At 48.7% G+C, this 27756-nt stretch overlaps 1 protein-coding gene across 2 annotated transcripts in view; it reads left to right on the top strand.

Moving 5' to 3' along the window:
* PRMT8 (protein arginine methyltransferase 8) overlaps positions 1 to 27756 on the top strand; it is a 209537-nt gene that overhangs the window by 145835 nt on the left and 35946 nt on the right. For both annotated transcript variants that reach the window (XM_025402041.1, XM_025402040.1), the window contains exons 2-4: positions 8263 to 8448; positions 17572 to 17727; positions 21282 to 21345. In XM_025402041.1, coding sequence (XP_025257826.1) covers positions 8368 to 8448; positions 17572 to 17727; positions 21282 to 21345 — 301 coding nt within the window. In that variant the 5' untranslated portion in view covers positions 8263 to 8367. The remainder of the gene's footprint in view (positions 1 to 8262; positions 8449 to 17571; positions 17728 to 21281; positions 21346 to 27756) is intronic.

Genomic DNA, 27756 nt, shown 5'->3' with positions numbered 1-27756 from the left:
TTGTAAAGGCTTAAAAGTATTGCAATTAAGAACTCTCTTTATGTAATCCCAGTGCTTTGGGAGGCCGAGGCAGGTGGATCACCTGAGGTCAGGAGTTTGAGACCAGCCTGACCAACATGGTGAAACTCCATCTCTACTAAAAAATACAAAAAAATTAGCTGGACGTGGTGGCGGGAACCTGTAGTCCTAGCTACCTGGGAGGCTGAGGCAAGAGGATGGCGTCAACTCAGGAGGTGGAGCTTGCAGTGAGCCGAGATCACACCACTGCACTCCAGCCTGGGCAACAGAGTGAGACTCCATCTAAAAAGAAAAAGAGCTCTCTCTTTAGCTTATCTGCCCAAACCTATTTGCCATGGAACCCTTTGCTAGGAGTACCAATTCTGTGGTATACAGTGTGGGAAAGTGTTACTCTAGACCAGTGGTTTTCAAGCTTTATGGTGTATCAGAATCACCTGCTGGGTCCCATCCCAAAATTTCTGATTCATGGGTTTCTGTCCTGCAAGGTCTGGGAATTTGCATTTCTTACAAGCACCCTGGTGATGCTGGTGGTCTGGAGACCACACTTCAAGAACCACTGCCCTAGACCCCTCTGTAAACCCTGGCTCAGCTGAGGGTCCTGGGAGGCCTCCCAGAGTGGGAGGGTGGAGACTGAGAGCAGTGGGCAGCAGGAGCTAAGAGAAAGGGTTTCCAGGAAACACAGCCTTGAGGGGGCTTGACTTTAAGGTAAGAAAACCCTGTGTGAGGATGAGCTCTGCCAAGATCCCAGAGTTAGAGTCAGAGATACTATAAAACAGGGCGTTCCAAATAGGGGACAGCCGACCCTCTGTGACAGGCATCAGTGGCTTGCCCCCAACATCCAGGCCTGGAAAAGGCAGATCTGAAGAGTGTCTGTGCCTAAGAAACCAAGTCTTGTGAAGGGCATGAGGCAGACTACTGAAGAATAAACCGGAGCCAGCCGGGGAGCCCGGAAGTCCACGTGCAGAAGGCAACACCATCTCACAGGACTGGCAACACCTAGACCAAGTCTGTCCAACCTGCGGCCTGCACACAGCCCAGGGTGGCTTTGAACGTGGCCCAACACAAACCCACAAACTTTCTTAAAATAGTATGAGATTTTGTTTTGATTTTTATTTTTCAGTTCATCAGCAATTATTAGTGTATTTTTGGGTGGCCCGAGACAATTCTTCTTCTTCCAGGGTGGTCCAGGGAAGCCTGGACAACCCTGACACTCCTCCCCTTTGCCCCCAGACTCTGGGCTTCCAGCCCCTAGGGTAAGAAGCAGCAAGCTAGAGCTAGCTACCCTAGCACAGCACACCCCTCTGAGGGGGCTGACTTCATCTTCCAGCCCCGACCATAAGACACAGGGGTGCAGGAGAGTAGAGAGAGGGGGTATGTAGGGCCATCCTGGCCAAAGGCAGACAATAAAGCTGTACTTTTACTTTCTTAGGCGATAGGAGAGGTCCCAATGCCCAGCAGAGCCCTTGCTTGTCTTGCTGCTGCCCGACATTTCACATAAGAATGTTCTTTTTTTCTGCAAACCTCTGGCCCCTATCTAAAGGCAGGCAGATGGTGCTAGAAGAGCTAACCCTTTGTGTGATTATCCTCAACAGGAGCCACAGCTTAGATCACAGCCTGGTGAGTAAACACAGGTTGAAGAGAGGTGTGGTGAGTACCTAAGGGCGACACTGGGCCGAGGGGCTGGCGCGAAGATGGGCAAGGAGGGAAGAAGGTGAAGGCGGTGGGCAAAAGAGTGGGGTGAGGCCCAGGCTGGAAGCCACCTCCGGCCACCCCTACTGTGTCCCCTCCCACTGCGATCCTCTTTCTTCCCTCCATGGGCCCTCCAGGCCAGGCAGGTGGCTGCTGAGGACAGACGACTCAGGTTAGAAAAAGCTCTCTTGACATTTGGAGAACAGAGCAGGATCTGGCTCCTCTAGTGGAGCCGCTTGTTCTCAGGAAAATCATTTTAAAGCTTGGGCTGGTGCCAGCAGGAGCCATTTATAGCCCAGAGGGCTTAGGTTCGCTTTGGCTGCCTAGTGCAGAGAGCGCTGGCTTCCCTCTGCCCTCTGTAGGCTGCCTCCTTGCTTTAGATGTCCAGCACCTTCACTCTCCTCCCTTAAAGCTTCTTTCTCCTCCCCTCCACCACCTCTTTCCTATTCTCTTGGAGGTTCCAGTTCCAGATCCACCTCTGGACCTAGATTCCCCTAGGTGAGCCTAAACAAATTCCTTTCCTTCTGTGGGCCTCAGTCTCTCCATCTGCACCCTGACACCTATTGTCTGCTCTCTTTAAACTCTGTCACCTTGCAGAGGTGCCTGCCTGTGCCTACCTCCACAGAAGCGCTCTCCTCTGTCTAGTTATTGCCTGTTGACTGTTTTTCTGCCCTCAAGACTGGGTTTTCTGCCTGGGCCAGCTGTGTTACCCTTTTCTGAGCACAGGGCCTGGCTCCTGGCAGTAGCTCAGTTAAGCTTGGTTGGGCTGAACTGAGCTAACCATGGCATCAGTTTCAAGAGCACAGGTTTTGGCATAAAACCGATACTGGTTGACATCTTGGCTGTGCTGCTTGCTATCTCTGGGCCCTGGCAAATGACTGGATGTTGTGAGCTTTAGTTTCCTTATCTGTAAATGTCAGTTACTACGAGGATTTCATGAGATGGTGTCTATCTGTGAAGTGCTTGGAGCAGTGCCTGGGGTGCAGTGGGCCCTTAGTCAATGTTAGGTCTCATCACCATCATCACCATCTGCCATCTACCTGCATTTTCAAGGGATGTGGGTTAGGTCACACGTGCTCCCCCGAATCCCCACCCCTGCTTGTGGAAATGCGACCCGCCCTTTAAGGACCAGCTCGCAAGCTCACATGCCCCTTCGTCAGGAAGCCAGGTTCCTCCTGTCTCCAGCTCTGCTGCTTCCACAACCTTCCATCTCTGCATTTAGTGGGGCCAGGGCCTGTTCACCCTAGTAGAGTGGGTAGATTAAGACGATCGCACTTTATTTATTAGGGAGAAAAGCTGCTGAAGCTGCCCTGGGTAAGGTCAGTCCGGAGGTAGAACACTGTGTTGGGAGAGTCCTGATCAACTGCTGGCATGGAGAGTGGAAGGCAAATCACAAGTATTGACAGTGGAGGGTGATTCTCAGCATCTCAGGGAGGCAGACAACATCAGGAGACCTCCAGCAAGTAGCAGGGCCCTGGGCCTGGGCCTTTGGGTGGAGGTGGGGAAACAGCAAGGCAGGGCGCTTTCTCTGCCCTGGGGCCCAAGAACCTGGCAGGACAAGGTTGGAGGCAATGGTTCAGAAACAGGTACCAGAACCGACTCCAGGGCAGAGCAGGCAGGGCCAGACCTCCAGGGTGATGTGGGCACAGTCACCCTGGAGGTGACTGGGGGCACTGGAATGTCCAGTGGGGAGGGACTTGGGCACAGGGAGCGAATTGGAGCTGAGATAGCTGCAGCCATGGGCAGACCAAGGCGCTGACGTTGAGAGTCCAGCTGCCCATCCGAGTGTGATTCCAAATCCTTTTGCTGACTTCTCAGCCTATGTGTACAAGATTGGAGTTTGCAAGTTACCTTCACTCAGAGACTCTGCTTGCCCAGTGTGGCTTAGGGAGGAGTTGAGCCTTCTGACTTTATGGAGGAGACCACTGTCATCTCCCAAGACCCATCCCCTGTGCTCCTCAAGTCTCAAGAGCCTTCAGTTGCAGCTGAACAATCATCTGTATCTCTCGGAGATGCATCTGGATTCCTATAAGGGTTCCAATTTGCCTGCATGGGATCCATAGAATGCCCATATGTCTCTTGTTTCTTTCACAGGGCTGGCACAGTGCCCCACTGTTGTAGAAGTCAGTAGGTAATTGTAGAATTTAAAAGCATCACCCCATGTAGCTGAATGTTCAGGGATCACAGGCCACGGCTGCTTCCCACCCACTCCCAGCCTTCAGGGAGATGGCACGCCTGTCAGTCAATGGGCAGAGTGCCAGGCTGTGGACCAGCGTCTGGGCCAGTCATTTATTTGTCCCCATGACCTGTGGCTGTTGAAATGAATGCCCCCAAATCCATGCATCCTTTTGCCTCCTGCGTGGCACGTGGCAGACGCTTCCTAAGTTGGCTGTTGGGGAAAGTCTGAGGGAGCCCCATGGAAAAGGGAACCTTGGAATCAGAGTTGAATGACAGCTTACGGGTACTGGAGACCCCTGGGACCTTGACCGTGCACAATGCCCAAGCCAGCTAGGACTTTTTGCTCTCCTTAATATATTTAAATGGAGTCAATACTGGGGTCAGCTTCATGCACAGAGCCTTCTTCAGCCCCAGCAGTGAGGTGATCTGCACAGCTTCTCGAGCAGTGTCCTCCCCGGTGGCTGAAGTTCGGAGGGCCCCAGCCAAGCTGGATGGAGGTTGACTTTGTTCCAGAACCCTTGCTTGGACACTGGAGTGCGATGCTCGGGCCACACATCCTCGGAGGAAGGGCAGCTTGGAAGTGGCGGAACAATTTGTCACGATCATATTTTTGTGTTATCAAACACTCTTCCCATAATACCTTTAATGGCTGCGTAGTATTCCGTCGTGTGGCTACACCACAGTTTAGTGTTTCACGTTGTGGAACATTTAAGTTGACTCCAATCTTTTGTCACTGAGGACAGCACTGTCATGAAATTCTTAACAGATACATCATCATGATTATCCATGATTGTCTCTTTATGATAAAGTCCACGAAACTTTAATTGCTGGGTGAATGGGTTTGTGCTCTTTAACACTTTAAGTACATTTTACCACACGGCCTTTCTAAAAGTCTTGACCTATTTTCATTCCCGCTAGAAATGTGTGAAAGAATCAGTTTCTCTGCAGCTCTTACATATGCAGAGCTTTGGCAGTTTTGGTGGGAGAAGAGCTTATCTGGTATTTAAAAGCTGTAAGTTTTTTATTTTAATTTGAATTTACCTGATTTCGAGGGAGGTGAAACATTGTTCCTGCACATTAACTTGCCATTTGTATTTCACATGTACTTGCCTCATGTGAACAGACTCTCAAATCCTTTCCCCAATATTACATTGTGGGTGTTCATCTATTTTTGTATTGGCTTGTAAGAGCTTTCTACGTATGAAGGGCATTAACCTTTGTCTGCCATATATGTTAAAATGTACTTCTCGGTTTATCATTTGCCTTTTAATTTTGTTTATGATATTTATTGTCTGGAACTGCATTAATGTCTTCTTGCTAAACATCTTTTCTTATATGACTCAACGACATTTCAAATTCTGCATATCCAAATTGAAATTCATTATTTCCCCCCACCCCAACCTGCTCTGCCTGCTGACTGGCTTATTTTTGTTAATGTCACCACCATTTCCCTAGTCACCCAGGCTTGAAATGTTGAAGTCATCTTTGATTCCAGCTCCTCTCTCTTCCCCTACATTTTGTCAGTTGCCAAAGCCTGTAAAGTCTATTTCTGCACTTTCTCTGTCAGGCAGCCCCTCGGACACCCCAGTAGTTCAGGCTCTCGTTATTTCTTGACTGGACTTTGAAAATAGCCTCCAACGTTCATACCTTGTTTCTCTTCCATTCCCTTATTTTCCTTGGCCCCTCCTGTGTGCTGCTATCACATTTATCTTCCTAAAGAAGAGCCCAAGCACAGAAGTAGCTGGTTCCCTGGTTACAAACTGGCAATAGCTCCCCGTTGTCTTTTGTATTTAATTACAACCTCTTAGCCTGGCCATAATTTCCTTTCAACTGACTCTCTCACTATCTCAGTCAAGCTGCTCCCAAACAAAGTCACTGCTCTCCCGCCTCTGTTGCTCAAGCCGTCCCTTCCTCCACCTGCCAAAATCTGTTCAAAAAGCTCCCACCTCACCCCACCTCCTGCCATCCGAGGGCTTCCTGACTCTGCATTAAAGTGAATTCTCTTTCCTGTGAACCTCCAGAACAATTTGCTTGAACTTCCCTGGTAGAACAAACCTTATTCCAGCATCTATCAGAGACAATAAGGGTCTTAGAATCTAGAAAACAGGGTCCTGGGAGGGCAGTTCCCATACGTCTGTTTCTTCCACAGGACCTGCACGGTGCCTTGCTGTTACAGACTCTCAGTAGGCAGTTGTGGAATTAAAAACATCACCCCATGTAGCTGTATGTTCAGGGATCACAGGCCACGGCTGCTTCCCACCCACTCCCAGCCTCCTGGGAGTCTTAGCCTGTGGAGTCTCAGGAAGCACATGGAAAAGGGAGCCTTGGAACCAGAGTGGAGTGACAGCTAAGGGGTGCGGGAGGCCCCTGTGACCTTGACCGTGCACAATGCCCAGACCAGCTAGGACTTTATCGTCTCCTTAACATATTTAAATGGAGTCAATATTGGGGTCAGCTTCACACACAGAGCCTTCGTCGGCTTTAGAGGTGATTCTGCAGCCTGCACAGGAGTGTGCAATTGACACAGTCTATTTATAGCCTCTCAGAGACCGTGACCAACATCCCAAGCTGAGGGTGGGCACACCTGCTGCATTCTAATGAGGCAGCCCCACTCGCCTCTGCCAGCCCGCCCGGGATCTCACCGACCTGAAATCTGATGTTGCTAAACTGGGAAGTGTGTTTATTTCTCAAGGGCGGTAGCCTAGATACACTGGGAAAATGGGACCATCCCACTGCCCCCAGCTCACCCCCCTGCAGCCCTGGACACAGGACAGTCTGGGGGCTGTGCTGAATGATTTCACAGAGGGGATGAAATCACTTGACTTTTTTGATCTCGCTGTGTCCTAGGGTCCCCCTGTTTCCCTTGCTAGAAAGGAGACAGTAAGTCTGAGCTGACCCAGCTCACGGACAAGAAAATCGAGATGTAGAATAAGGACATGATTTATGTAATGATAAGCAGTTACTACGTGCCAGCCTGTTCTAACGTCTTTCCATATATTAACTCCTCCAAACGTGTGGACGCATTTTCCAGGTAGGTTTCATTATGATTTGCGTTCTCTAGAGGAGGAAGAGCTGAGGCACAGTGATGACAACTGATTGCCCAAGGTCACACAGCCAACAAGTGCTGGGTTTCAGAGTCAGGCAGTGGCTCCAGGTTTGTACTTTCAGCCACTTTGCTATCTGCCTCCTAGAACCTATTTTCAATGTTACTAGAGCCAGGATAGGACCCAGAAGCCCAGATTCCCAGTCCTAGAGGACTGACTACTAGATAATACTCCTTTTCTGATTTTTCTAATTCTACCCAGCTTTGAGGCCTTCACTGTGCCTTGCACATCTGGGTCTTCTGCACTCCAGGCAGAGGAGGTCTCCTGGCCTAACTGCTTCTGTTGCAGCGTTTGAGCTTCTGGGCTCCAATTGCTGTCTCTGGGCTCCAGAAGCTCTGTGGATCCCCATCTCCTTCTCCCTGCTCCTCCTAGCCTGTGGAGGACCAGGGAACCGACAGTGATGGGCAGCAGCAGTGGGTATAGAGCTGGGCTGGGCCTCAGGATTGGGGCACCCAGAAATAGCAAGAATTGGTCATGTGGAGGCCATCAGTGTGGGTATCCACAGTGCTGAATTCAGGGTAGAACTGTGAATCAGAAACTAGGGGGCAAGACAACAGGTAGGAGACAGCAGAACCTAAGGCATCTGCATTTTGGGAGCCATATCCTCTTGTAGCTTGATGCTGCCTGCTGAGTGAAGAGAAGCCCATGGGTTCACATTCCTGAGGATGCAGGTGGGACTTCGTTTCCTCTAACAAACTCTTACTATATACCTGGCCCTTTTCTAAGCACTTTGAAATACAAACTTGTCTAATCCTCAGGACAACTCTAGGAGGCAGGGACTATTTTATTCCCATTTTAGAGACAAGGAAACTGAGGCACTGAGCAGTGCATAAGTTTGCCCAAAGTTGTATAGCTAGGAAATGGCAGAGCTGGGATTCAGCTCCGGAATCTACACTCTCAGGCACCATGCTGTGCTGTGCATTTCCCTTTACTGAATGTTTCCTATTTGCCTCCAAAGGAAGGTACTGTTTTCCCCATTTCACAGATACGGAAACTGAGGCCTGCATTTGCTCAGGTCAAGTAGCTCATAAGAGATGAAAGTGGGTGAAATCTGGATCTGCGTGGCTCCTCAGTGGCCTGCCAGCTCTGGGCAGATCACAGCCGTGAGCCCAGGAGCCGGGAGCTGGAAGGGCTCACCTGCCTGTCTTTCAGGAAGGGCTGCTGTGGCTGCTTGAGGCTGGGCTCAGGGAGGGGGAAGGAAAGAGGACCACAAGCCCCAAGGGCAGGACCTCATTGTCTCTCCTAACACCAGACCCCCTTCTCTTCCCCTCAGGTGAACAGCCCCCCCTCCCAGCCCCCTCAGCCCATCGTCCCTGCTAAGCCAGTGCAATGCGTCCATCATGTGTCCACTCAACCCAGTTGCCCGGGACGGGGCAAGATGTCCAAGCTGCTGAACCCGGAGGAGATGACCTCGAGAGATTATTACTTCGACTCCTACGCCCACTTTGGGATCCACGAGGTAAAGTGTCCCGAGTGGGTGGTTAATGGGGCGAGTTTGACTCTGCTGTTACATTGTTTTCAGAGGCAGCATAGTGCGTTCAACTCCTTACCATGGTAAAGTGAGTGCTCCCAGTGTCCCTGAGTCCTCTGACCCTTTCTCCAATCCGGGGGAGGCCGGGCCAGGCCTGGAGCAGGGGAGCAGGGGAAAGTGTGTGTCTGTAAGCTCCACGGCCAGAGACAGCACATGAGGTGCTTACGGTCTGTTTGTTTTACATTCCAGCTCCCGTGTCGCTCCCCAGCCATAAACCCAGCTCATCCAGTGTGGGCTGGATAGCGCTGGTCTTTGGACCAGGAGCTCAAATGCTTGCAGTCAGAGTCCTGAGGCAGCAAGGACCTTTCAGAGGTCACGATGTGCATTCTTTAGACCAATGAGCACCTCCGGAGGAAGAGCTGCAGGAAGCTTTCTTGGGATGTTGGCCCAGGTCTGACACCCTGATTGATTGTCTGGAAATTCTTATGTCTAAATGCCAGTCTTACACCATAGCAGGGAAGACTAATGTTGCCTATGGAACAGAGCAGAGCCTCCTAAGAAGAGGCATCCTGTCTATAGTGGGGGCCTAATGGTGCCCTTACTGTATATCTTTCACTATAATCTCCAGCACTCTCTCCAGCCACCCCAAATAAACAAGTGGCATTTACTGAGTGCTTGCTAAGTGTCAGGCACAGTTCTAAGCACATTATACATATCATTTCATGTAAACTCTATGAAGAAACTATGTCCCTGATCCTCTTACAGTGTAAAAAAAAAACATTGAAAAAGGAACAAAAGTTTGCCTGCTATGCAAATCTGTTTTCAAAACAAGTCTTGAAGATCTTCCTTCCACGTACGCACTGCTGTAATCTCTTCCTATGTGGAAATGATGACCCTGCCATTGCCGGAAGGGTGTTGAGTAATAATAGCCAGCTCTTTGTTTGTTTCTTTCTTTCTTTTTAGCGCTTACTACACGCTGGTGTTATTCCAAGCATTTTATATTATTGGTTCATTTATTCTTCAGGTCAACCCTGTGAGGTTGGTGTTATTGCTTGTCCCCATTCTCCAGATGATTTAGGCCCTAAAGAATCAAATCAACCCTCATTCATCCCTGTTGTTGTTTTTCTTTCTTTTTTTTTTTTTTTTTTGTGTGTGAAAGGCCACAGGCTAGTAGATGGTTGAGCTAGCAATCAAACCTTCACCTATTGTTCCTAACCATCATGCCACACAGCCCTTAAAACAAATTTCCTTTCTTTCCATCTGGAAACCGTAAAAATTAAATTGCCGTGTTTGTTCCTGCTGGTTTTTCCGCAGCCCCACATGGAGGTAGAGGGTGGAAGGAGGCCCCTCAGTTACTTCTAGACTCAGGGACTCAGCCTCATTTAATCCAGGGAGGCTCAAGGTTTGGGTCCCTGAGAACTGCTCACTATGTAAAACCCTTAAGCCTGGGCCTGCAGGGGAGGAGGACTGGGGCCTGTGTTCAGTCCAGAAGGTCCTGGCCTAGGAGGGCCTGGGCAGCGGAGCCTGCAGCTCTTGGGAGATAAAATGCCATCTCAGGGCCGATGGGTGAACTCTTATACCTTCCTCGACCCTGCTTTCCACTGGGGTAGGGATCCCCGGAGCCCTGTCCTTGGCCTGTGAGAGGCTCTGGGGGGCAAAAGAGACTCTGCGAACGCCCCTTCCTCAAGACCTTGTCCCTACATGTTCTCCATGTGACAAGTTCTAACAAACCTGTGGCTCTGGGTACCCATTTCAGGACAGATTCTGGGGACAAGAGAGCAGTTCCAGGGACCCCAAAATGCCCCCTCTTGGGCCTGCCCAAAACTCCTCCATTAGAAACCAAACAACTATGAAGTGCACCTCAAGCCGGGTCTGCAAGCTCCCTCCTCACTCGGAGCCTCCGTGATCGGCTTCTTGGACACCTCCCTTTGAGTTGCTAGGTTCCTGCTGAGCCACACCTTTGGCATTTAGAGTGTGCTCCACTAGGCTATTACTGATCTTGATAATTCCTTTGGGACTTGGCGTCCCCAGCCTGTTACCTACAGCTTGGCACATTGTCTGGATAGCAAAGGCTTGTTGACATGTGTGCTAATCCAGCTAGTTCAGGCGATGCCCGGTCAGCAGCATGACCCAGCACCCAGGGGAGAGGACACCAAGTTTCACCAAATAAATACTAGACCAGGTTCCTTCAATGGTGTGTACTGATGGAAAAGTCAAGCTTGTGCATGCATGTATATAAACATAGAGCAAGTTGAGCAGGGGACTTAGAGTAGAAGATCTGCGAGTCATAGATCACATTCCTGTCCTGGGAGAGTGCTTAGCAGCCTTCTCATCGGGAAATACTTCTGGACATCTAGCTTAAATCCCTCCTGCCGCTGCTATAGACCATCTCATAGGTCCTTTAATGCAGGAACAGCTAGGTAACCTTCCCTCCCCACCGAGGTCTCCTTTTACCCTGTTTTCAGTTTCCCAGATCATCTGCACGAAGGGAGGTGGGGGGCACGTGGAAGAACTCTTAACACTGTTCTTTGCAGAGAGAAGGTCCGCCCAGTTCTTGTTATCAAGCACCAGGGATCTCTGTTCCATGCCAGACGGATGGTGGTGATGCCCTTGCCTCCTTGGTCTGGGCAAGACCCATATTTCTCCGTCCATCTGGAGCCACGCTGGTCATTTGGCAGTCTTCTCCCCATCATTAACAAGACGCTCACACAGTGGGGAGCAGCACCACTGGCCTGCTGATTAATAGCCATCAGTGAGTGTTGAGGAAACACGGTGCGGATGGATTGGGTTTGATTAGTCTGTAAATACAAACAAGAAGTGCTGAGTACAGGGGACTGTTGGGGCTGGAGAGACAGCAGGGGGTGACTCTGGACATTTCTGTTCTCATCCCATGGTTCCTTTCATGGCTCCAACAAGTTCCCAGCCTCCAGAGGGCAGGGGCCAGCGAGAGGAAGACCCTGGCCTTCCAATTTAGGCCTCTCTGAGAAGAATGGAATCTTGAAAAGGAGCTGGAGTGGAAGATGTCTGCTTCCTGAGGCCACCACCTAGAGAGGAGGTGGTAGGCTCCATGACCCCCCAGATCCCAGTTCTGAAATCTCAGCCTCTCTAACAGTCGGCGCTGGGCTTGGTGCCTCAGCCACGAGAAGAACGTGCCAATGTGGCCGTCCCTGCAGCACCCTGAGCTCTGGGTGCCAGTCCCACTCCCGGCCGGCTCCCTTCCTTTGATGCTCTTGCTGCAGGTTCTGTTGAAACAGACTCTTCCGGGCCTCATTTCCCAACAATTCGTCAAGGGGCCATCATGTATTCAATAGGTAGGAAAGCTGGGACACACATGAATCCACAGCTAGAGGCTGGGAACTGTCTGCAACAGGGTGGCATGTTCCTGTCTGAAGTGTCTTGGGAGTTCTTTGGGTTATTCTCCCAGGAAGGGGAGAGAGGATCTCTTCTTTTGGCAAGTCAGGTAGGGGAAGCCTTGCTAAGTCACAACTTCTGTTCTCCCAGAACTTGTACCTTCCAACCTAACTCCTGGGGTCTGGGACCTTCAGGAAAGGAGAATCGGCCAAAAAAGCGACAAAGGCAATCAACTAAAGGGTGGCCGCTGGGGGGGCCTTCCCATTAGCAAACATAGGCTCTGTTAGGTTTTGAAGGGAAGGCAAGGGTTAAAGAAAGACACACCCACAGAAAGAGTGCAGTTCGACAGCAAATACAGGCTTTATGTACAGCCTAAAATCTACAGAAGTGGGGAACCGGCCTAATGTCAGAGCTCCCCGCTACTTACAGGCTGGGGGTACTTACAGGTACGGGCGGGAGGGGTCTGGGCAGTTTGGCTCTCTGCCCGGCAGGATATTAAAGTGTTCCCGTGATGAGGCGGTCCTGGCCCTTGTTCTGGCAGAATGTCGTCCTAGTGTTCCTTGGACCCTTGTCCAGCAAGATACGATAGGGATGTTTCTTTAGTTGGGCCTTTGTCTGCCTTGCAGTCAAGTGGTTAGGCAGGACGTCTCTTGTGGCCCGAACCCCCGTGAAATGTTTCACTTTGACCAAGGTCTGCAAAATAGCTGGGAGCTTACAAAATGGTGCAGTTTGGACAAACAGGTACTCAGCCAATCCACTTCCATCCACTAAAGGCAGTTCAGACTTGTAATCGTGGTTGTGATTGAAACATCTCTGCAGCCTTTGTCGTTATTTTGCCTCCATTCCCTGCTCACTTCAGCTATTTCCTTGCATGGATGAAGAAAAGGGTTGTAGTTATCACAAAGAGCCAGAACTAGCATTTTTGGGAAACTTACTCCATTTGTGTAACCATCATAACAAACCCTAGGAAGCAGATGATGTTTTTACCAGTTTCCAGATGAGGGAACTGAGGCACAGACAGCTGAAAGCTGGTCTGGGTCGGAGAGCTCACAAACAGTGGAGGTGTGATCTGAATGCGGGAATCTGGGACTTGAATGCTCTAGAGTCTGTGTGTTTAACCACTGTGCTGCATGGTTTTCTGGCTTACTGAGCACCTGTTATGTGCCATGCCCCATGCCTGGTTCCGGATATACCATCTGTCTTGTCGTCTTTGGTCCGAGATCTCCTAAAGGGAAAGGCTTCGGCTCACCTTCAAAGTATGTAAAGCCAGAATTGAACTCAATCCAGCCAAACCCTCACCTTATTCAACTTCTAATAAGATCAAAGACATCAGCCCCGGGGCAGCACAGGAAGTGATGGCTGGGCTTCAGAATGGTTCTTGCCTCCTTTTCACCGTCCATATCTCACCTGAATCTCCTCTGTGACGCCCTAACTGGAAACATAAGAGAAAGTGAATTTGGGAAATGTAGCAACACGTGGCTAAGGTGACACGTTACAAAGCCTCCCAAGGTGGTACACAGAAACTCCAGAAACCATGAAGCCAAACCTACAGAACAAAAAGGAAGAAAAAGGCAAATCCCCACTCATAGTTGAATATTTTTAACACTTCTCTCTTGGTAAGTGATCACACAAATACACACACACACACAAAAAAAAAACAGTAAGAATGTAGAAAATTTGAATAATGCAATCAAACAACATGAGCTAATTGACATTTTTAGAACATTTCATCCCCAAACTACAGAAGACATGTTCTTTTCAAGTGCACGTGGGAACATTCACTAGATAGATCCTCTGCTGGGTCACAAAACAAAGATTAAATCATGCAGAGTATGTTTTTTGATCACAATGATTTGAATTAGAAACTGAAAACAATCAACTATCCAGAAAATCTCCAAATAACTGGAAAGTAGGCAGCACTCTGCTAAATAGCCGATGGGTCAGAGAAGAGGTCACAGAAGGAAAGAGAAACTATCCCAAACGAAATGATAGTGAAAATACAACATATTAAAATTTGGGGGCGGAAATTCAAGCAATATTTAGAGGGAAAATTATAGCTTCAAATGCTTATGTTGGAAAAAAAAGGCATAAAATCAATGATCAAAGCTTCTACCTTATGAAGCCAGAGAAAGAATAAATCAAACTCAAGTAAGTTGAAGAAAGGAAATAATTAAGATGAAAGCAGAAGTCAATGAAATAGTAACCAAACAGTGGAGAAAATCAACAAAGCCAAAAGTTGCCTTTTGAAAAGACTAATTAAATTGATAATATCTAGCTAGACTAATCAAGAAAAAAAGAGAAAACACAAATTGTAATACCATAAATGGAAGCAAGGACCTCATGACGATCATGCAGATACTCAACAGGCAATGGGAGAATATTATGACAATGTCATGCTGATAAATTTGACATTTTACATAAAATGGATACATGCCTTGAAAAAATACCTTGTCAAAACCAACAAAAAATGCATTGAAAACTAAAATAGCCCTTTACTAATTAGGGAAATTGAATTCATATAAAACTTCCTATAAGAGAACTCCAGGCATATATGGTTTTACTGGTGAATTATAGTAAACATTTAAAGAAGAAATAAACTTAACAAACTTTTGCAGAAAATATATGAGCAGAGAACACTTCCTAACTTATGTGATGAGCCCAGTATAACTTTGATTATGAAAGAAAAGGTAAGACAAAGTTACAGATCTATGTTTCTCATAATTATGAATATGCAACAAAATATTAGCAAAAAATAACCCAGTAATATTTTAAAAGGGTAATACATCATGACAAACTGTTCATTTAACATTAAAAACCGATCTGTGAAGTTCACCTCATTAACAAAATAAAGGAGAAAAGTCATATACCATCTAAATAAATGAAAAAGCATGTGACAAAATTAAATACCAATTCATGGTAAAATCTCTCACCAAGTTAAAAATAGAAGGGAACTTCTTCAGTCTGATAAAAGACATTTATAGAAAGTCTAAATTATACTTAATGGATATATTATTGGAACAAAGGAAGGATGTCTGTCCTCTGTAATTCTATTCAACATTTTACTGGCAGTCTTTGCCAGGGCAATAAAGCAAGAGGAAAGAACCAAAAAATAAAAGGCATACAGACAGGAAAAAAGAAGTGAAATTGTCTTTATTCACAAGTGACAAGATTTCTTACATAGAAAAATAAAGAAATCTCAAAAAAAAAAAAAAACCCTACTGGAATTAATATGTGAAGGGAACAAGGCTGCAAAATACAAGGACACCAACCCATTGCAAAACAAAAATTTTTAAAGACCATATACAGCATCACAAAATAAAGTAGTTGAATGGGGCCAGGCATGGTGGCTCACACCTGTAATCCCAGCACTTTGGGAGGCCAAGATGGGCAGATTGCTTGAGCCCAGGAGTTCAAGACCGGCCTGAGCAACATGGTAAAACACCATCTCTACCCCCAAAATACAAAAATTAGTCAGTCTCATAACCCAGTCTCAAAATAAATAAAAAGATAAAATTTGTTGAAAAACTAAATAAAACAATTTAATGGAAATGTAAGACCTTTATACCAAAATCTATACAACATTCCAGAGATAAATGAAAGATCTACATAAATGGAGAGCTGCAATATGTTCTTGGATTATAAAACTCAAAATTGCTAAGATGTCAGATCTCCCCAAATTGATCTATAGATTTAATGCAATTCTGATAGATGCCAGGAGGCTATTCTGTATGAATTAATAAGTTGATTCTAAAATTTATACGGAAATGCAAAGGGCCTACAAAAACAAAAAATAATCTTGTTAAAGAACTACACTGGCAGACTCTCACTATTTTATTTCAAAGTTAATAAGAAGGAGCAGCAGTCAAGTCAGTGTTGACTTTGTATATCAGCGGAATAGATCAGAGAGGCCACACATGTGGAGTCAATTGATTTTTGGTAAAGGTGACAAGGTAATCAATGGAGGAAATGGTGCTTGGACCATTTATTTGCAAGAAAAAATGAGCTCATACCCCTAACTTACAGTATACACAAAAATTAATTTGATGTGTAAAAGCCACAGCCATAAAGCCTCTGGTAAGAAACAAAGGAGAGTGTCTTTGTGACTTGGGTAGACAAAGATCAGACATGGCACAGAAAGCACCAATCATAAATGAAAAAATGGAAAAACTGGTCTTTATCAAAATTAAAAACCGCTTTAAAAAAAAAGAAAAAAAAGAAAATGAAAAGGCAAATCTCAGATTGGGAGAAGACATTCACAATATATATGCAGTATGTCTGATGAAGGACTGGCTTCCAGAATGTATAAACTCCTGCAATTCAGTAAGAACAAGACAAACAGCTCAAGACAAAAATGAACAGAGGACTTGAATAAGCACTTTACAAAAGATGATATATATGAATAGCCAATAAGCACATGAAAAAAATTATCTACTTCAGTAATAATCAGGGAAATGCAATTAAAATTGCAATGAGACATCAGTTTGCATCCACTAGAATGGCTAAATTAAAAGATGGATAACACTAAGTTGCCTGGCTGTGAAGCCCCTTGAACTCTCTCACATTGTTGGTTGGAGTGTAAAATGGTACAACTAGTTTGGAAAACTCTCTGGCAATTTCTTACGAAGTTAAACGTGTACCTACGCTAAGACCCAGCAAACTTACTTCTAGGTGTCTACTCAAGGGAAATGAAAACATATCCTTTGCTATTATGAATAAATAGCAAACAACTGGAAGCAATCCTGATATCCCACAAACAAGTGAATGGAAAAATACATTGTGATATGGTCATACAATGGAATACCATACAACAATAATAACAAAAGAACAAACCTTGGATCTGTGTAATAGCATACATGAATCTCAAAAACTTTTTGTTGCACAATTTATATAAAGTTCTAAAATAGGCATAAGGAAGCTTTGGTGATAGAAATCAGATCATTTGTCATCTTGGGAGAAGCTGAAATTTGACTACAAAAGGGCACGAAGGACTTTCTGGGGTTATAGAAATGTTCTAGACTTTGGTTATGGTGGTGCTTACACAGGTGTACATTTGTCAAAGCCCTTTTACTGATCCAGAAGCTTAAAACCTGGGCTTTTTGTTGTGTGCAAATTATACTTTAATAGTGTTGATTTCTAAAAAAAAAATCACCCCAATACTTTTGATGATAAATTAGTTAAAAGCATTTGCTGATACGTTGAATGGCCAAAGATCCCTACCTCACTACCATACACAGAATTAGCATCTTCTCCTTGGGTCAGAGTCCATTGTAACAAGTAACCTTGTTTCTCTCTCACTAAAAATCCCTTATGCTGGACAGAGAAACACATTTTCTAGTCTTAAAAAAAAAAGCAAACAAAACAAAATATACACTCACAAAAACCTCTTTGAATGACTTGTTCAATGACAATTCTCTCACCATGACAGAAAGTTCTGCTTCGGGTTTAACTTAAATCTCTTATGGTGTGTTGTACTGATCTTTCCTTTGGTCCTTTAGTAAATTGGAGCTTTCCCGGGTCTGGACATGAGTTTCTCTTCTAATGGTGCATAGCTATCTTTCTGAGTAGAGTTTTAAGGCAGGGGAAGTTTGGAATGATGCTGGTAGCACTTGGCCCAGCTGCCCCACTGTTGTCCTCTGTGGCTCTGCCTGATGATATTATTGGGTCTCCTGAAGGGTCACCAGGGGTGGTCCAGGGGCCCATAGCCATGGTGTACTCCCAGGTATCTTGAGTTCACTGATGTTTCTTTTCCCTCCACCACAGGAAATGCTGAAGGATGAGGTGCGGACGCTCACTTACCGGAACTCCATGTACCACAACAAGCACGTGTTCAAGGACAAAGTGGTACTGGACGTGGGGAGTGGTACTGGGATCCTTTCCATGTTCGCTGCCAAGGCAGGGGCCAAGAAGGTGTTTGGGGTGAGCACGCCACTTCCTCCCACACACTGGCTTCCACAGAGCCAGCCCCTTGCCCTCTGCCTCCACCTGCCCTCCTAGAAGTACAAAATTTGGTCCATCTCTTTTGCTGGGGTCACACCTTCGAGGAGTAGAAGAAATCAGGTGTGACTCTCAGGAAGGAGGGCAGGCTGCCTGTCCCCCGCACATGGCTCCTGGATCCTTGCGACCACTGACATTTGCAGAGGAATTGTGGCTTTCCTGAGGCCATTCCAATGTCATCATGACCTTTCAGTGCTTAACCCCAAGGTCAGCTTCAGAGGCAGTGCAGGTGGTTACGTGGGGGAGCTCTGGTTTGAATCTCTGCATTTCCATTCACTAGACGTGTGACCTTGGACTATTCACTTCCCTGTACCTCACTTTTTCTCCATCTATAAAATGAGCATAATAGCAGTCCCTTGCCCATAGGGTGCTTGTGAGGATTAAACGAGTTTAATACACATGTGAACTGCTTAAAACAGTGCCCAGCATATGGCAAATGCTGGGTTTTTATTATTATAGTTGAGATGGGGCCCTAGAGATAATGGGAAAATCTCCTTCTTGTTTTCTTTAAAAGGCAAATCGGTCGGTCAACTTAAATTTTGTTGCTTTGGCTGTGGCAGCATTTCCAGGCTAGATGTGGAGGCTGACCCTCTGGGAAGCGTCCTACCTATCCCCCGGCTCTCCCAAGGCAGCTTTGCACAGCCTGATGACAGAGGGCCTGGGAGGGTCCAGAGCTGGAAAGAAACTAAAAAAGAAGAGCTGCGAGATGTGGCTGACATTTGAAAAATGCAGTGGGCCCAGGGCTGGAGCACAAGCATTCATCTTGGTCAAAATGAAAGGCAAACCACAATGAGATTCCCAGCCTGCATGTGAGCTGGCCCATTTGCAGAGGCCGCAGCGACCTGAGCAGCATTCAGTGGGTCTTTGCTCCCAAGCATTTGGTTGAGCCATCCCATAGCCAGCCCTGGGGACTCCCCCACCCACTGACTCCCAGGTTGGCTAGATCCCCCCGGCCACCTGCTGCCTCCAGGGGCCTGCTCCTAAGTCGCCCAGCAGGGCAGCATTCCTCCTCCAAGCCTGACTTGGAAAACCCTTGGGCCACGACTGCCCAGGGTCTTCTGGAAGCTTGGGCTGCCCTCAAGCTGCCTCCGGTGCAACTTTGACCAGGAAAAGCTGTGACGTTCTCAGCCGAGGCACTTGCTGAGGGCAGCGGCCCACCCGGATGCCGGGCAGGTCATGTCATCAACACTGGTATAACTGCTGGTTCTCCAGGATGGAGACCTCGGGCAAGGGTCTTAGTGAGGTCACAGGGCATCAGAGCTGGACTTGAGGCCTCTGGTGACCCCCACGTGCTTTCTTTCGCAGCACGGAGGCCCCGTCTCAGCGCCGGCCTTGGTGGGGGACAGGGCTGAGCATGGTGTCCCTGGCGCCTGAGTCATCCGGGGGCTCCAGCCAAGGAGCTGTCAGAAGGAGGCTCCCACTTGGCGCCTTCCAGCTGCGGTGACTTGGCGCGATCTGTCTGCCTCCCGCCCTTTTCTCTAACAGCTCTTTTATAAATGGCTCCACCACATTTAGCTGGGCTCCTTTCCGGATGGCTCATTTCGCAGTTTCTCCTGTTCCAGACCCCCTTCCACCCACTGCTGTCCTCCAGTGGGGAGATGAGATGGCGGGAGAGAGAGACAGAGAAAGAGGGAGGGAGGAAGACCATCGTCCCAGAGTGGAGACGGGCACAGAGAAAGAGACAGATGTGACAAGAGCAATGGAGAGGAGAGAGAGAGAGAGAGAAAGGTGCAGAGAAAAGCTAGAAAAATGGGAGAGGGGCCTAGAAAAGCAGAAAGAAGACGGGAAAGCACAAAAGAAAAGAATCGGCAGAGGCAGGCAGATCACCTGAGGTCAGGAGTTCAAGACCAGCCTGGCCAACATGGCGAAACCCTGTCTCTACTAAAAATACAAAAATTAGCTGGGCATGATGGCAGGCGCCTGTAATTCCAGCTACTTGGGAGACTGAGACTGGAGAATCGCTTGAACCCAGGAGGCGGAGGTTGCAGTGAGTCCAGATCGCGTCATTGCACTCCAGCCTGGGCAGCAAAGCGAGACTTTGTCTCAAAAAAAAAAAAAAAAAAAAAATCAGGAAAGTGAAGAGAGGTGGTAAAGACAGAAGAGGGAAGAAATGGAAGAGGAGAAGATGGAAGAAAGGAAAACAAGGTGGGAAGGACTCCGCCCCGCACTCTGAGGGTTGAGCAAGCTTCGGCTGAGTTCACCCTCACACACTCGTATGCATCGGGGGCTTCGGCTTCTCTCGGGAGGACACTGAGGCACAGTTAGGAAGGGCAGAGGCCAGGCATAAATCCGGGCTGCCGGCTCCAGGTCTCATGCTCCTCATCACTCAACGTGGTCACCTCTTGCAAATCAGATGATGACATGGCCAGAGGGGGAGAAGAAGAGGAGGGAATCCCACCCCTACAGACAGTGCGGCCTGAAGGCCCGGGACCTGGCAGCCCGGGAAAGGGCCGGTTCTCCTGGGTCCTGCAGCCTGGCCGGAGTCGGCTCCTTGGATGCAGCTCTAACCAAGTGACCCCTTCTGACCCCGTAGGTGCCCTCACCCTTCCTCAAGGCGTGGCCAGAGGCGTCAGAAACTCCCTCAGTGCCCCTTTGCGAGTACTTCTCAAGGGAATGGTCCCTGCCCGAGGCCCGGGGGTAGTCTGAGGGGCCCCCAGGTGTGGAGGTGAGTAGAGCCCAGGACCTCAGCACAGGCCAGCCTCCGTAAGAGGGCCAGCTCCGGAGGTGAGGACGGCTCTCGGCAGCTGCCCCTCCGTGTCCAGAACCCCTGGCAGTGTGCCTGAGATGCTAACCCTGGGCTGGAGCTTGGCTTCCAACCATTCCCACGAGGGCCTGCACTCAGGGAAGGTCCACTCATCTCTCAAGTACCTTGGCCCTTTGCTTAGGAGGTCTGGAGAGCCTGGAAAGACGTCTGGATTAAAAGGAATAATTTCTTTCAAAGATGAAGCGGCGAGAGCTAATGTAGGGGGTGGGAGGGGAAGAGAAAGATCTTAAACCAGCCGTGAGGTCCTGACCTGGCTTTTTCCAGATGGTCCCGTCCTGGCACGCGCCTCGTTTACCCTGGAAGGGCTGGGCTGCGGTGGGGAGGATCATGTTGAGGGAGGGTCGCCACTCTGGCTTGGATCTGCCTACCTAGGTCCCCCACAGAGTGAGGACGTGCTGCCTCCTGCCATTCTCTGCTGGCCGGGAGCATGAGGTCTGCCAGCCCCTTCTGAGTCTCCAGCACAGAGATCAATCCCTCCATCACAGAGGGCGGCTGGATCTCAGGCTTTTTGCAAAGGCAGCCCAATTTCATGGAAAGCCGCTGGCCTGGAGGTGGGAGGGCTGGGTTTCGGTTTTCAATCTGCCGCAAAGTTGTGATGCAGCCGTGGGCAAGTCACCACCCCTGTCTGGGACTCAGTGTCTCTATCCATTGCATCGGTGTTGCCGTGATTTTTTTTTTGACGCCTTGCTCCTTTGTCCTGTGCCCTTTCCAGATCGAATGCTCCAGTATTTCTGACTACTCAGAGAAGATCATTAAGGCCAACCACCTGGACAACAGTAAGACCTACCTCTGAGTATTTTCTCCTGGGTGGAGGGGACGGGAGGTTCACACTTGCTTGTTGGGATGGCACAGCGGGAGGAGCACAGAGCACTTGGACTTGGGGAGGTGGTGCACCCAGCTGAGGCCCCTGCCAGCAGGATTGCGGCCATGGGTGCTGATGTTCCCACCCCCACCAGGCAAGTTAAGGATCGCGGCCGTCTCCTCTCAGTTTTTGGCAAGTCCTGCTTGTGGCTAAATCCTGAGTTGCCATACTCTTTGCTTGTCCCCAGCTGTGGGCAACCTACTGCGTTCTGCAAAATGGCCACATTCCTCCTCCTCCTCCTCTTCCTCCTCTTCCCTCTCCATGAGCCCCAGCCCAATCTTTCCCTGCCATCTGCCCAGGGGCATCCTGGCAGACCCCAGGATGTGGTCCTCCACTGCCCACAAGCCCTGTTACTGCCGGGCTTTTTTGGGAATGAGGCTGCTTTTGGGAGTGGGCCCTTCTTCAGCTGGAGTCTGATTATACAGAGGGGTGTCCCTTCCCTTCCTCCCCTCCCACCTTTCCCACGGACAGTGACATTTCCCAGCCCCTCCTCTCTGGAGCCCATCTTGGAAACAGACCCGCAAGGGTCCCTGATCAGGAGACGTCCTTGGAGCTTGCATCTGACAGCAGGATTAGAAGCAGTCCCCGGCCCTGTACTCAGTGCTGGGGAGAGCATCGGAAAGGCAGACAGGGTACCAGCTCTGTGTGGGCATCCTGTCCTACTGCGCTGGGGCTGCAGTGAGGCCGGGAGAGGAACTGGTAGACAGAAAGTTGCAATACAGAGAGACAGCTGGAGCCAGACAGGGCTGGCAGGAGCAGTGGGACAGAGGCCGCCTGCAGCAGAGGGCTGCGAAGGGTCAGCTCCAAAAGACAGAGCTCACTGCAGAGTTCCGAAAGGGAACTCTTCCCTTCCGAAAGGGAAGGCTGGAGCTGGGAGGGAAGGACGTTCCCTTGAGGAGTCTGGGGCAGGGGAAAAAGAGGCGAGGTTGAGAAGAAATCTGATTTCAGTGTCCCTCCTGAGGGAGCCTGGGCAGGGAGGTCCGGCAGATGGGCTTTGTCAAATCCCAGGCACCGAGGAGTCAGCTCAGCCTCCCCTGTCTGTGCTGTGTGAGCCTCTGCCCTATGGATGCAGCCCTTGCCATGCTCCCTGCTGATCTGCCAGAATTCCTCTGCCCTCCTAGAGGGTGCCTGCTGCCCTGTCACCCCTCTGGGTCTGACCTGAGTCCCCAGGCCCAGGTGGTACCTGCCTGCACACACCACTACAAACCTGTGTCCGTGTGGCTTCAGCCCTGCCACCTGTCCTGTCTGGTGCTTGACCCACTTGCTGCAGACTCTTTGCAAAGGCAGGAGCCTTACTGACTCAACAAACTTCTCTGCAAACCACCATGAACCAGGTTGTGGGGACAGAGCAGGGAACCAGACAGGTAAAGTCCCTGACCTCATGGAATCCACATTCCATTTAGGGGCAGGGGTTACAGATAAAAAATAAAGAAGCAGACACTCAAAGAAAAATATCAGGTGGTGATAAGTGCTTTGCAGATCACAAAGTCAGCTGACAGAATGGAGAGAGGCCCCATGGTTGCGTTAGGTTAGCTGCTCTCTGAGCAGGTCACAGTGAAGCTCAGATCTGAATGACAGGCAGGAGCCAGGCTGACAAAGGTGAGGGGAAGAGAATCTCCGACAGAAGTTACAGCCAGTACAAAGGCCTCCGGGATGGACTGAGCTTGGCATGCCCCAGAAACACAAAGAAGATCATACCACGTGACCAGAGCATGGAAACACAGGGATCAGAGAGGGAGGAGGGGACCAGATCACATAGGATTTGTAACCAGGAAAACAAGGTTAGATTTTATGCTCCAGGTGCTGCAGTCTATTGGAGGATTTCAAGCAAGGGAGGTGGCTTCTCTATGGAGGATGGATTGGAATACGTTGCAAGCAGGAAGAGTGTGAGCAGACAGAAGGGAAGAAGCTATTGCAGTGCTCCAGTGAGAGGGGCTGCAGCAGGGACTGGGGCGGCAGTGGAGATGAAGAGAAGTGACCCCTGTGGATATGCTTGGAGATGGAGGCACAGGACCTGAAGATGGATTGAGTGTGGGGATGAGAAAAAAGAGAGAAGCAAGGATTGTTTTTGACTTGGGCAACTGGGTGGATGCTGGGTGGATGGAGGCAAAGTACTCATAGGGGTGGCAGGAGTGAGAAGGAAATCAAGAGCTCCTTTTTGCATGCGTTAGGTCCGAGATGCCCGTCGGACATCCAGGTAGATGCGTTGAGTCAGATTTGGATATGTGAGTCTAGAATTTCAGGAAGAGCCAGACCAGGAGACCTCCACTTGGGCGTCATCAACCTATAGGTAGTATTTGAAGCCACAGGATGTGGTCACTTAGGGATGGTGTGTAGCTAGAAGAAAGAAATGGACCAAAGATGGGGCTCTAGGGCACTACAATGCAACATTCAGAGGTCAAGCAGGGGAGAAGGGCAGCAAAGAGGCAGAGAAGATGCAGTTGGTGAGGTTGAAGAGCATTCAGGAGAGAGGAGGACCATGAAGCCCAGGGAGGCAGCAAGCTCAACTCTAGGGAATGTGGAGGGATCAGCTCTGGTAAGAACAGAGAAGTGACCACCATTGACTCTGGCCACATGGAGGTTACCAGTGTTCTTAACAAGCACAGGCTCAGTGTGGGGCTGGGAGAGAAATCTATTCAGAGTAGGTTCAGGAGGGACTGTGAGGCAAGGACCAGAAACGATGGGAATAGAAAAATGGAACAGTAGCTGTAAAGGAAGGTGGCATCAAGGGAAGAAGTTTTTTTGTTTGTTTGTTTGTTTTTTAAGAATAGGAGATATGAAAATGTGTATGTGATTCACTGGTGTAGTAGAGGGACAGAAAAATTGCAGATGCAGGAAAAAGTAAATTCAGCAGCAAAGGTGTGTGTGTCGGGGGTGGGTTCCAGAGCACAGGTGGAGGGGTGGCCTTTGCCCTGCCTAGGTGGATGGGTGGTCTTTGCTGGCACAGGTGGAGGGGTGGTCTTTGCCTTGCACAGGTTGTGGGGCGTTCTTTGCCTTGCAGAGGTGGAGTGGCGGCCTTTGCCTTAGGGTAGGGATAGTTTAGCCGTAGAAGTGGGGGAAAGTGGGGAGTGTGGGTCCAGATGGAGGTGCCAGTGGCGGGAAGCCTCAGTTTTGCTGCTTTCATTTGCTCAGTGAAGAATGAGGCAGTTGCATGTCAAAAAGACAGAAGGTGAGGGAAGTGAGTCCTGGAATGGGAGGGAAGGAGGGAGGGCAGCAGACAGGCTGGGGGAGTGAGGACTGCTGCGACACCGTCTGATGCCTGTAGAGATGCATGACCATAGAGGCGCAGTGTGTCCCATCCTCCCTGTTGTGTGATCTTTGTCTTACCACTCTCAGGAGCTTGGGTGTGGTTGGAGAGGAAGGTTGCCTGGATCAGGGCTTTGCTGGGAACATGCAGCGGAGGGAGGGGGAGCCAGAAGCTGACAATAGTGATGGACCGTGGGATCTAAGCTGGGCCAGGAAGGAAGCGGGGAAGGGCAGTGGTGGTTGTGACAAAGGCTGAGGCAATGGGCGGGCAACATCTGTAGTGGCCACAAGTGGAGCTGCGATCCTGAGGCCCAAGTAGGGGAATGCTGCTCAGACCCCTTGACTTCTGGCTTGGTGTCCAGCCTCTCTTGGCTCACCAAGCAGAGCTGGGTCTATTCTGCGCCCTCCTCAGAGAAGTGCTTGACCCGGCTCCCTATCTGCTTACTAAAGATGGATAAAGAAAACTGGTCGATTCTTTCTCTGTGAGGGTGACACAGCCTGGCATCCTTCTCCCCAGCCTGTGAAATAGGGCAAATGGTTTTCCCCATTAACAGGTGTGGAAACTGAGGCTAGGAGAGGTGGCTGAGTGAGCCTGGGCTTGGTTCCGGTGCCCTTTGCTAAGGTGTGTTTGTGTGGATGCAGAAGCACCAGGAGTGCTGCTGAGCCTGAAAGTCTGTTGGGAGGGGAGGCTGTGTGCGGGCACAGCAGGATCAGATGTCCTCTCAGTGGTCCTGAGTCTCATCCGTGAACCCTGAGGGGCTTTCAAACAACACCTCGACCATTCCCCTCCCTCTGCACAGGTTTCATCTGCGCCATAATTCCTGACCTCTGACCCAGCCTCTGACTCTTCATCTCCTTCTCAGTGCCAGCCCACCCCAGTAAGTGTCTGGGGCTCTGGAAACACAGCCTCCCTGGTGTCCCTCCTCCCCAGGCTTGCAGGGGCTACTGCCCTGCAGCCATTCATAGCAGAGTGTGGGGCGGGCCGGCAGGGGAGGTGGCTAACTCCAGCTGAGGCATCTCCTACCTGCTTGCCGGGAAAGGAACCACACAGCCCCCTCATCATCCTGCTTTACTTCACACCATAGGGCTCTCCCTTTCCTCCCCTTCCTTCTCCTCCCCTTCTCCTCCCTTTTCCCTTCTTCATTTTAACCTTTGAAATACTCAACGTACAGAAAAAGCGCACATACAGCTGGGTTTTTTATGGAATCCTTTGAGAGAAAGTGGTTGATGTGATGCTCCGTCATCCCTGAATACATTAATGTGCATTTCAAACCATCGAGGACATTTTCTACCAGCCACATGCAACCATCAACGTCAGGAAAGTAACACGTCATCATTACCTAATGCCCAGATCCTTTTCATGTTTTGTCAATTGTCTAAGCAACATCATTTGTAGCACGAGGATTTCGTTCAGAATGACACGTTGCATTTAGTTGTTGTGACTGGTTCCCTTCAAGCTGGCCGACTCAGACTTTCCTTGACTTTCATGGTCTTGACACACTGGAAGATCTACAGGCCAGTGTTTTTAGGATGTTCCCCAGTTTGAGACTGTGCGATGCTTCCTCACGATTGAATTCAGGTTCTGCATCTTGGGTAGAAATATCACAGACAGGATGCTGTGTTCTCATTGCATGCAATTTCGGCCTGTCTCGTTACAGATAGCATCACTTAGACCACTTGGGGAAGGCAGTGTCTGCTGGGAAAGCTGCTCTTTTCCCTTTGTAATTAGTAAGATTTTCTGGGGGAGGTACTTTGACACCGTGTAAATATTTCATTCCTCATCAAACTAACATCTATCTATCTATATACCCATCTATCTATCTATCTATCTATCTATCTATCTATCTATCTATCTATCCGTCCATCTGTCCGTCAGTGTCCATCCATTTGTCTGTTGGTCTGTCTGCCTGCCTACCTACCTTACCTATCTATCTATCTGTCTGTCTATCTATCTATCTACCTACCTACCTACTTAACTACCTAACTAATCCATCTCTCTCTCTCTCTATCTTGTCTATCTAATCTATCTATCTATCTATCTATCTATCTATCTATCTATCTATCTACTTACCTACCTAACTAATCCATCTCTCTCTATCTTGTCTATCTAATCTATCTATCTATCTATCTATCTATCTATCTATCTATCTATCTATCCATCCATCCATCCGTCTGTCAGTCCATCCATCTGTCTGTTGGTCTGTCTGCCTGCCTACCTACCTTATCTATCTATCTGTCTGTCTGTCTATCTATCTATCTATCTAGCTATCTAGCTAGCTAGCTAGCTACCTATCTACTTACCTACCTAACTAATCCAGCGCTCTCTCTCTCTCTCTCTGTATCTTGTCTATCTAATCTATCTATCTATCTATCTATCTATCTATCTATCTATCTATCCATCCTATCTATCTGATCTATCTAATCTAGCTATCTTTCTGTCCATCCATCCATCCATCCAATCAGCCACCTAGTGTTCATCCATCTACTGATCTGTCCATTCATTTCACTATAGATTCCTATTTTATTTAATAGATTACAGCTGTTATCACTACTGGCTCCGATACTCAAATTGTCCCTGATTTCGTCTCTGATGCCCTTCCAGCTGGCTTCTGTGTCCCTTTGAAATGCCTCTTTCCCTTTTCCCAAGCCTCCTTACTTTCCAGCACAAGACATTCCAGGCTTGTCTTGTGTCTCCACGCCTCTGTTCTAGAATCAGTCATTTCTGCCTGATTCTAATTAGTGGACCACAGCATTTAGAAACTAAGGTGGGGGCTAGATGCTCATTGATTTTAGAATGTTGATGCTACCAGGCTGTTTCACTGGGGAAAGCTGGGGAGTGTGTGTCTCTGTGTGAGTGGACACATTTACACAATCTTTATTACTGTATCTATTTTTTTTTCCTTTTTTTAGAGACAGAGTCTCACTCTGTCACCCAGCCTGGAGTGCAGTGGCGCGATCTCGGCTCACTGCAAGCTCCGCCTCCTGGGCTTACGCCATTCTCCTGCCTCAGCCTCCCGAGTAGCTGGGACTACAGGCGCCCGCCACCACACCCGGCTAATTTTTTTGTATTTTTAGTAGA

Source organism: Theropithecus gelada, chromosome 11 (genome assembly GCF_003255815.1).
Source record: "Theropithecus gelada isolate Dixy chromosome 11, Tgel_1.0, whole genome shotgun sequence".
NCBI lineage: Eukaryota > Metazoa > Chordata > Mammalia > Primates > Cercopithecidae > Theropithecus > Theropithecus gelada.
This window is presented reverse-complemented; position numbering and strand designations above follow the sequence as displayed.